Raw genomic sequence first — 11,232 nt, forward strand, 5'->3', positions numbered from 1 at the left:
ACTGTTTTCTGATGTACATCAGAGATGACCATGTATTTACACTTCATAAACAAATGGCACATTACCAGAATTACACCAAATAATTTATTTTTACGTCGTAAAATATTCATTTATCTTTTTGCCTCCATACTATAATGACCGTTAATACCTTGAAATAACAGGATATTGGTCCACGTGCTTGCTCCTATTTACACATTTGCATTTACGGATTACTGTAAGTCAGAATTTGAACATTTTCTTGATCTCTTTAAATGGACTTCCCAAGGATAAAAATAGGTACCATATATAAAATAGATGTAACAAATTTCCATGGGTTTTATTCTGGTGCTTTACCAGTTTTTAGGTGATAATATAGTATAAGATACAGAATGATGCTTTGTAAAATGACAAATATCACACATCAAAATAAATACCACAAAGTTTTAAAATTTATGATTGAGTGAATCTCCTGTGATCTCCATATGACAGCGCCATTGAGAGAATAACTCACTGTGATAAACTAGATAGTCAGGTTTCCCTTGCTGGGCAGGCATTGGCTGAACTGTCAGACTGTCTAGCAAAATATACCACAACAAGAAAGCAAAAGAGCAAATCTTGGCACCTTTGGTTGAGGAATGAACATAGGTTTAGTTGCTTAACCTTGGATAACAAGCCATGTTCAATAAACATTCACACAAGCCTAGAATATTTTCAGAAAACAGATGTAGCACTCACAGCGACCACTGTCATTTCAAAATTGGCAACACAGAAATCAAAATATTGATTGAAGCATCATAATATGAAGTAAGTAGTCAGCGGACAGCTTAAATTTGGTTGTCAAGAGAATGGCTTAACATTTACCCTGACCAGAGATGTGATGTCATAACTACAAGACTGAATACTCTCCTAGGATTTGCACGATTGGAAGGAGAAATTAACAAACTAAGATGATTCAGGCATTAAAGAATGGAAATTAAATATGTAATGAGTAATGAAAGCAAACCATGGCAATAAATTGCTGCAGAGCTGATATGTAAGTAGGAAATAATGTTCAGCATCAGAAATTCTACTGCATGCTCCAGACCTAGATAAAAATTTATAAATGAATAGGAATTTACAACTAAGTTCTGATGGAACATAACTCTGCAATTACATGGTAAACCAAACAAATAAAAAGTAAAGTACTGCCTCTCGACTATTGACTAAATTATAGACTGAACTCCATGATTCAGCAATAAGTTCACGTAATATGTAACTAAATATCATTAGCCCCATTTACTACATACCATTTTTATCTCTACATCCGTATGGCCTCGCTTCAATCTGTCCAAAATATCCATTCTTTTTCTCTCTCCAAGTCACCTAATATTCTCCCATTTATCACAGTTTCCTTAAATTGCCACTTCATATCTTCCAATTCCAATTTACCAGCCTTCTTTGAGTCTCATCCAAAAGCCTTCTCCTATCCCTGTATAATGCCGAGCACTTCTCCATTCTCATTTCTTTCTGTTCCTTTTATTTTTCCATCCTTCCTCACACCCACATTTTGAAAGTTACTCAATCTAAAGGGGTTTGGAAATATCGATCAGTTTCGTCAATCCAGAGGGTATTTGATGAAGCTTTATTCTTACGAGTGCAATTGTTATAAAAATATCATCATTTACTTTTTTGTTAAAAGCCAAACTATTTACAATTAAACCTTATAGCACATTACTTTTTTAAGAGGTTGAGTCTTAATTACTGCGCATGAACAAAATTTGGCCACAAAAAGAGGTGACTTTGTAAATCTGATGGGAACTGCAACTGCCTGATGAACATATCTTGGTGGGTTTAGTTTTGCCTTGTACATGAGTCTCCTTGGTCATGTGTGTGCTATCTAAGGGCTATATTATTACAGACAATCTTCCGGTTAAGCAAGGTTTGGGATGGACACACCGACAAAATAAATATCTTGTCTCTCCTTACAGAACACAACCGAACATCCTACTCCACAACTAGTCCTCTTCATCTCCGCATACTTCCTGCCTCCCTTCATCCTGTCAAACGTCCCTATCTTATTCCTACCCCTTCCTCGTTTGCTTAACATTCTCCCCTCCATCCTGAAGTGACTGCAACTCACATCATGTTATAGTCCTACATGGGTCTGGGTAATCTGTATCTATATTGACATGACAATGCATCTCAGATAGCACAAGAAATATATACAATAATTGCCACATATCATACATAGTGTATAAAATGTGGTAAATTAACTTTGTACCTGATGCATTTCAATGAAAAAACAAATCATGACATTTCACAGAAAAATTTAACTCATCAAATATGACTTCTTCAAATATCTTCTTTTAACGACAAAACTGCCGTCACATCTTTGCAATGCCCTTGTAGTATGATTAGTTTTTGGTCCAAGCTTTTTAAAACCATAGTTGATTAATTTGCATTTGGTTTTCGCTGATATAGGTTGAAAATTTTTGTATTTCAATAGACAGAGGAATACATTTAGATTGGAGGCTTTCAATAGGTGGCTGAGAGGAAGAATGGATTTGAAATAAATATAATGAACAAAAAGGAATACAAATAGAGAAGTGAATGTTATGGGAAAGGGAGAAGGCTCTTGGAGGAGATTTAAACAAGACAGGAAAATTGGAAAATGGAATTGGGTGCAAAATACAGAGTGGGAATGAAAGAAGACAGAGGGGAGAGGTTATGGAGGGAAGAAAGTTAGGCGAGGTAGAGAGTGAAAAAGAATACTAATTTTGTACCGAATGAAGCGCGAGAGGAGGTATGTGGAGGAGTTAAAAAATGGTGAATTGAAAAAATGGGCAACAGTTATCTATTCTTATATCAGTTGGACCTTACAAGTATCACAGGGTGTAGCCCTTGATAATACTTGTATTATTCAGTACAAAATGTTAATTAATTGGGCATTTTCCTTAAAAACATCATCAGTTTTGCAAGTTTCCATTATTCAACAAGGATAATTTATTGGAAATGCATGAATATCATCCATATTTCATGGCACTATGAGAGCAATAGTCATGGCTAAGCTTACAGTGGGCATGGTGCCATTGGTAACATCACCAGAGTGAATTTCTTCTTATCAAAAAGTGATAATTGACAATGATACTGCCAAAGCTACTCACTGCAGGTCATTAAAAAATAGCACCACACCACCACCTACAGTTGTAGAAAAACTAAGATTTAAAGCGTACTGACAAATCGCAAGATGTGTGAGAATGAAGAAACTTCATCTGAAGAGTATAAAATACGAGAGGATGGCTATGACTCCTTTATGATGACTACGTCCACCAGGGGAAAATATCTCATCAAAATTAATCCCCAACTTGTTAGGATTTAAGTTAGACATCTCCAAAGTTACACAGATGACAGGCACAGAGCATTAATATGCTATAGAGTACTTTGAAAACCATGCATAGGTTGTCAGCAGAGTTAGTTGGTTACTCAGAATATGGTGCTGCTTTTCCATTAGATGACAGATAGAAATACTTGTGCAGGGGCTGTGATGCAGATGTGCTCAAAAAACATGAAAAAATTCTCAATATACTCATGGAAAGGTGCAGGGCATTAGACTAAACCATCAAAGCAAATTATTTCATTGAATTATTAGAATTTGACGAGGAGAAATGTGAAGTAAACCATGGCCTTGGATGTCTCCATATGAAAGTCATAACTACAAATTAGCCATTCCCTCGAGATCTGGCGAAAAAACAAAGGAATAGAGCAATGAAGGTTTGAGAAAGCCAGATCAAAGTAAGAAAGACAATACCAGGACAGAAAAGGAAGTTAAAGACTCTATAAAAAAACTAAAAAAGGTTTTGGACTAAACCTATGGTGGCATGTTATCATATGAAAGAAAAAGCACAAATGAGCTTCGAGGTGCAGTACGTCAATGATGACCATTTTACAAAGGTAAGTGGCACTCAATGATGCTACTTTGTACAATTAAATGATAGGCCTATGCTGAGAAGAAACCTATCATGGAAACATAACGGGATTAACACACTAGTTAAAAAGAAATGAAACACTGAAATAAAATGAGTAAATGTTACGTATGCTTGATACGTAGGATGAAACCTCTTCAATTCGATTCTGGTCAGTTAAAAATGATGCCAATCCTATTCTTCGAACAGTTTTCAGCCACAATCGTGGGATTATCCATATTTTTTAACATTAATTATAGGAAATATAGTAATAGTTTTAGGGGAGGCGACCAACAGCTAAGTCATTTGCACCATTAGGAATGGATGGGAAAGGATGAAGGGTGGAGAGAAACCCAGCGTCGGCATCAGCCTACCCTTAACGAAAGGTGCCAAGGGGTCGGCATCTTAACGTTTAATCCAACGGGCAGCAAATTCACTCTTAGTGCCCTTCACAAAGCACCTCAAGCAGGGATTGGGATATCACTTAAAATATCTGCTGCCTCCAGGGTTTAAACCCAGGCTATCTGGGGGTAGGCCAGTACACGTTAGCCACCGCACCATCTTGATCCCCTAAATGAAATATAAATTAAATAATATTCGAAGCCCTGAAATAACCATGTCAGGGCTTAGAACATTATCGAAGATATATTTCAGGAGATACATATTTATTTATTGAAGATATATATGTGACCCACAAACATATAGTTTACCTCAAAAACATACAACACATTGTACATTGGAAACTTAGTGTGTACTTCCAGGGTCTGAGTTGAATGCTGATTACTCGACCACATTCATCATGGCAGCTGTAGCAGGGATCAGCTGAGAAGGTAGAAATGGACAGCTCTGAGACATCAGCATTTCTGTAGAATCACAGGCACAACTTAAATGCTTGTATTTTACATTTATTACCATTATGTTACAATGAACTAGTTGCTATATTTTTAACAATTCAAAGAATATATCTCGGATGACTGCATGATGTTAGCTCAAAGTGGACTGGATGATTGAAAGAGAAAGGAAATGCAATGGAGGACAGTCGACACAGCCTCCAGAGACAAAGGAAGAATATTTAGAGGCTGTCTCATTTCAACAAACACAATGAATGGTATTTATGATAAGTTTGTCCCAGAGCGCCATATCCAAATACAGCTCCCAAGTGGCTTTATCTTATCCAACACTGCAGTGCTGGGAAATTTTTAAGATGACAACCCAGTTCTCCATTTATCTATCAAAGGGGGGTGTCGAAGAGTGCTGTAATTGGACATTCGCCCATTCCGGATTGGCTGAATGACGTATGGATGGCAAATATATGGATGCCATTTCCCTAGCTTGCAAAGCCATTTTGAGAATGAAAACATGAAACAGGCCTAATACGGGAATACAATATTGGGTAAAATATCACTCATAGGGTGGTGCGGCATAAGTTGTGGCTTTAATATTATGAGAGGTGCTTTCAAAAGTGAAGTATGAGTGTAAATGAGAAGAAAAAAGTAGTCGGACATGTTGACAAGCCATTCAGAGAATGCAAAAGGGCATAGAGTACTCTCCAGATACAAATGTTGGGACAAAAAAAAGGGGTCATATTTATGCATGAATCATGCAGTGAAGAAGTATCAGCAGGAGTGAAATTATTAGGGGAATCCCAAGGCACATGAATAGGTAGAATCACCAAGAGATACTTTAAAGGAACATGATGTTTCTGAAGCATCACCTCAAACAATTAAACCACCATCAATTCATGATGAAACTGAAATAAGTTTATTTTCTAGAGATGGAAATGAAACAGCAACAAATGAGGAACTACAGCTATTGAGTGAATGAATGGCAAAAGATAATGGATGAAGAGGTTGTAGGCCTCGGATAAAATGACAGCATGGCAATTAGTTGGGAGATATGAAAAAGTGACAATGGATGGGTCCTTAGAGGTGGACATTGAGAAGTAAAAACTGCATTGCACAAATGTAGATTAGTTGCCAGTAGTTTTCAGCAATTAAATGTTTACAAAAATGTTAATGTTCCTGTGGTAAGGTTGAGTAGAATACAAATTATTTCAGTTATTTTTGTATGAGATGATCATTTAAAATTTCAATGGATGTTTGTAGGGCCTTCCTACAAGGAAAGTGACAAAGACAATTACATTTATATGTACTTACCTAGGGTATAGCAGCTAGCTACAAGTAGCACACTACTGTTTATTCAATGCTGGAGGATGCTACAATTTTACAAAACCTGTTAAAGCAGTGCTAAAAAAAATTTGTTTGTTTTGAACAGCTATGTTTCCTTATCTTCCCCAATGAACCAAGGTGATAAATGCAACTGCAAAGCAAACTGCTAGCTAGCTGGTTACTCAGAGATACAACTTATCTACATTACTGAGCAGAAGATTAAACTCTGTCCATCCACATTAGAGGCCTTTTCCCCTGATACCTTGTTTTGAAACCAGTTTTTCAATGCATCTCTGTTCCCCTTCGAAGCCCCTTTATCCTCAAAAAAGTCTCTTACAACCACCAAAGTATTCTCATTACTTGGAAAACCCTTCCACCACCATCAATCCTTCCCCCCCTTTAGTCAACACGCCCCCCTCAGTCCTTCATCATCTGGTTTGTCCCGATCGGATAAAGAATAATCCATTGCGAGATAACATGGAGTGCGATAGTTATAGTAAACTGCACTCTGTAGACTTACAACCTTTCTGAAAACTTAACCAAATGGAATTGCACAGTGCAGATGAATAGAGTGAACATCTAACGCCCATTTATAAAATTGTATTTGGTTCATGATGAAAAAGTGATCGAGGCAAATAAGTTGTGTGGTTGTAAGATGTGGGGGAGGGGGGGGGCAAAAATTGTTCAAACTAATTCAAAGCGAATTAGTGAATTTGATGATCAGCTTGCCCTGAACAAGATGCAAGATATTACCATTGAGGGAACCATCACATGACACCTAAAATCTCCAATGACAAAAATAAATGTCTCGTCTCAAAGGATAAGAAAGATGATGATATATATTGATGTAACTAAGAGAAACATAATCAAAATATCGTCAGTCAGCAAAATGTTGATGTTTTTTGTACTCTCTCATGAGATTAGAAACTGTAAAATATGAGATATTTCTGTCTACCTTCTTTTATGCTACTTCACCAGAGTCTATTTAAGGGAAAAGAGGTTTTTTGGATTTTATTTGGAAATTACATGTTTCTCTTCCTAAAGGAGTTATTCAAGTCAAGCATTGAGTGAATTAAGAATTTGGTGTAAAATGTTCAAAAGTAAAAAAATTAACGACAGGAACAGCTTGTACATAATGCTTAAATTATGTACATGCAAAAAATGCAGGAGCTGGCCAAAATTTTATGGGCCTTCAACTTTATAATAAACTCACAGCTGAGATTAAGGCCCAAAAATGTGCCGCTGAATTCAAAGCCAATATATTTCGGTTCTTAAAAATAAAAATTTTTTATTCAATTGCTGAATTTCTTGATAATGCCTGATACGTGTCTTGTATCCATTGTATGTATTTTGTTACTTCCCCTGACGTATCTTATATCAAGTGTAACCGTTGTACTACTTGATTGCTGGACAAATAAAATGTATTATTATTATATTTCTCCTCTCCACTAAAGAGAATGAATTTGAAATAGTGGAAAATATCCCGCACAACTTGATAATACATTCATTTAATTTATAAAGTATATGCTCCTCCTTGGAGAGTAACTAAAATGGTTTACTTAAAACATTTGCTATCAGAAATATTCTTGCAAACCTATTTGCAATGATGCTCAAAATAAATGGACATACAGCGAAAGATGAGATTGATGTTACATATTCACACCTCATACTTTCCCTTGGAGGAAAAGTGACATCCAACTTTGATGTTTACAGCAAATTAGCCTGATAGAGAACCCATAAGTGAACAGGGCTTTGGGACTGCAATGACACACCACATTACAATGGATTCCCATGTCCTTATAGTAAACCCTTTGACGTTGCCCACCTAACAGAGTTTTATCGAAGTAGGATGGGTGAGTTCTTGAAATTCATATGGTTGGGAAAATGATGCAACCTTTAACCATGAAAACCCACTTCCAAACATTCCTGAAGTACGCACTGTAAAAATAACTGCATTATACAAACTCATTAATTGGGCGAAAAGCTATGCCAACTTTCCACTGGCAATGAAGATGAATGTGCAAAAGACATTGTTAAAACTTGATAGATTTAGAAGCGCAGATATCACTTGAATTACAAAAATATACATAAGAAGATGAAAAATTATAATTGGAACATTCGAATGTGATGACTTTCCTTCCCAAAAGTAAGATATAGTTTCTGGCAACAAATGTCATGATTAAAGATTTATACTAACCATGAAGGAAATAATGATGTCACTACACCTGAAACCATTTTTCATGAAACGTCTCTACATTTGTCATGCAATGAATGTCAGAACTACATGAGCTTATTTGGATTCAAAGAAAGAGAAATGGAAAAAAAGAAGCCATTTTAGCAATTCATCTATTAACTGCGAGGAGAAAAGAAAATTATGAAAAACTTCATGACTAGGAGAAAATGATTTGATGAGGTCTAAAGCCACCAGAAGATCTTATATTATATTATTATAATATTATTTTCCGAGTAAAATTAAAGAGCAAAATAAGGATAAAATACGGTTTAACACTTTGGCTCTTTACTTTAAAGTTTTCATTAATAAGGATAAAAACCACTTTAAAAATTATGGATTACATGCAACGAACCACAGTTATTGACCCCAAGGTTGGTTTTGATAGGTGAGGATGGAGATAATTGGGAATGATCCCAACCACATGTAAAATTAACACATTAGAGTAGTAAGTGGGGGCCAGTTCCTAACCCTGTGCTGCCCATGGTTCCCCAGGAAGATCTATCACTCGAAAAGTCACATGTCTTGGGTGAAGCAGAAGAGGCCTCTTCAGGAATAGAACCCGGGCCCTCTAGTCTGTATCCCAACGCTCTATCTACCACTGGACTACAGGCAATGCAAAAATAAAACAACGATAATATAAGACAAATGTAAAAGTCTTTGGCTGAAGGAAAACAAAATGCAGAGTTGGTCTATGAATGAATTGGATAATTTCAGGCATTATTAGGAGATGGAACCTATTAATTTTTACTAAACAAAATATTACATTTTTCTGCTAGGTAATGAATTTATTTATGCTCAAGTGTTAATGCCCGAAGATGACCTAGTACATAAAAAAATCTGGTCGGAAAATTTGTTGTTAACTTGTGAGAAATTGCAATTATTTGGCCATCAACTGAAAAAATGAGGCCCCGGTGCGGGATGTCAGCGCATCACTTATCTCGTAACATCAAAAGAAATTAAACATTAATCAAAAGCCAATTTTTTCCCTACTACCATAATTTGTGTCACTACAATGGTTATGAGCATGACAGGGTTAGATAGATTGGAAAAGCATTTGCTGGCAAAGTACAGAACCATTATTTAAGATCATTTAAACTGTTCGCATTCAATAAATGAAATGTTGCAATAGCCTTTAAAAAGTGCACATCTATATCTGTACTCACAATAATTCATTGCCCATTCTGAAATAAATAACGATCCACCATCATAAACAATACAATATCCATTCGGCTTTTACTTGCTCAAAAAAACTGAGAGTAATTCCATTTAATTGATTAGAAATTACGGAGAGAAAAAAGAGAAATAATGTTACTTATTTAGGCAAGGATGTCTCAAAGTAATTAGAGGCCCTTATTTACATTCTGAATCAAACAACTAATTGAATACAGAGCCATCCCTTGAGATGGTACTGTATTGAGGGCATTAGGTCAAACATCCAAATAAACATTAGAAGTCATGCATCATTAAGTGTGTCACCAACTTTATCCGTAAATAAATGGATGAAAAAAACCTTGAAAATCAACCTTTACATTTAAGGTGAAACAGAAATCACATAAAATACTGATAAAAAGGGAAAACCAATTAGGCCAGACACTAATTAGAGAATGAAGATACCACAAAAGCTCGGAGGCAGGAAAGAAACTCATGCTTTTATTTTCAGGAGTTGGATGCTTAAGGCAACGAGAATAAACTGGTACTGGTGACTTCCAGGTTTATTTGTTTTGCCACTGATCATCATGTACCAACAGCTGTTTGAACTCAAGAAGGATTTTGACATTTCAAAGAAATCTGGTAGCAAGGAAAGTATTCAACTAAAATAAATATATGCCTAGGTGGAACCAACCCTAATAACTGACCCAAAAATCAAAATGTAAAGTTTTTATTACTAACACGTCGTATCGAAAATATTTATACATTACTATCATTCTAATAAGGTGACTATTCAATGGTGACCACTGTGCAGGCTATTTCTAATTTAGGTTAACTTAAAAATGTAACAAACCTTTGACATTATCTCTAATGTATCACATATGTTGATTCTCTGGATTCTTCCTCCGACATCTATTTCAACCATCTTCTGCGCCTCGGCATAGGTAAGTCCTTCGCGAACTGGCGAGCCAGCAGCATCGGGTGTAGTGGGAAACTTAGGACGAGCTCCATCTGCTCGAGGAGTTTTACTTTTCTTTCTTGCAGGAGCTGAAAATTATCCACGATGTCATTGATCAGCGTAAATAGAACACTACCCGAGGTAAACTACCCAGACTAGGCCATACAGGAAACTCTATCAGCCACCTGCAGCACTATGACATGACAGGAAGTTACCTGAGTTTGAAGGGGGGTTGGACTGTTCTCCATCATGGTTAAAATTATAAAGGTGGTATTGAAGACCACAAATACTTTTATACACTTTGTCGCAAGTTTGAACTGGGCAATCATAAGGTGGTTTTGATTGCCTCAGCTTCTTACAAAACTGGTAAATATCAAAATCCAATCCCATCGTTTTTCAAATACACCGAGCGTGCATTCGTGATAAAATAACGACTAATACATCAAAATAAATAAAATCATGAAGTAAAGTAAAAATAAAATAAGGTCTTCCTTCACTTACACATCTCCTAATTATTGAAGAAACGCGAAAATGTCCAAGACACCACAGCCAACACTTAATATTACTTTAAGTCAAAACAAAAACAAAACATCGTTCACGCAGAAAATCAACGACAAACGGACCCATGTCGGTTCTCAGGGCCAGCTTCAAATTTTAAACAACTTTACATCGGTCGAAACTTCGTATAGCGCATACTCCCATTGCTAAAAAAACAACCAATTACACTTTCAGCCAGTCAAATCCAGAAACTCTTGTTATGGCTACACCGCTCCCTACAGAATGCGACTTGACTCAAAAAGAAAG

The 11,232-nt window shown here is 36.2% G+C and overlaps 1 protein-coding gene across 5 annotated transcripts in view; it reads right to left on the reverse strand.

Annotated features, from left to right (window-relative positions):
• Br140 (bromodomain-containing protein 140) overlaps positions 1-11,168 on the reverse strand; it is a 46,842-nt gene extending 35,674 nt beyond the window's left edge. For 3 of the 5 annotated variants that reach the window (XM_071592264.1, XM_071592263.1, XM_071592262.1), the window contains exons 1-2: positions 10,644-11,168; positions 10,324-10,517 (exon numbers count right to left, since the gene is read on the reverse strand). In XM_071592264.1, the coding sequence (XP_071448365.1) occupies positions 10,324-10,517; positions 10,644-10,818 (369 nt within the window). In that variant the 5' untranslated portion in view covers positions 10,819-11,168. Of the gene's footprint in view, positions 1-4,630; positions 4,784-10,323; positions 10,518-10,643 lie in introns of those variants that run through there. The other 2 variants (XM_071592265.1, XM_071592266.1) reach the window with 2 other exon arrangements.
• Positions 11,169-11,232: the final 64 nt, after the last annotated feature.

This window comes from Hetaerina americana, unplaced genomic scaffold, assembly GCF_022747635.1.
Source record: "Hetaerina americana unplaced genomic scaffold, ioHetAmer1.1.p SCAF_5, whole genome shotgun sequence".
Classification (NCBI taxonomy): Eukaryota; Metazoa; Arthropoda; class Insecta; order Odonata; family Calopterygidae; genus Hetaerina; species Hetaerina americana.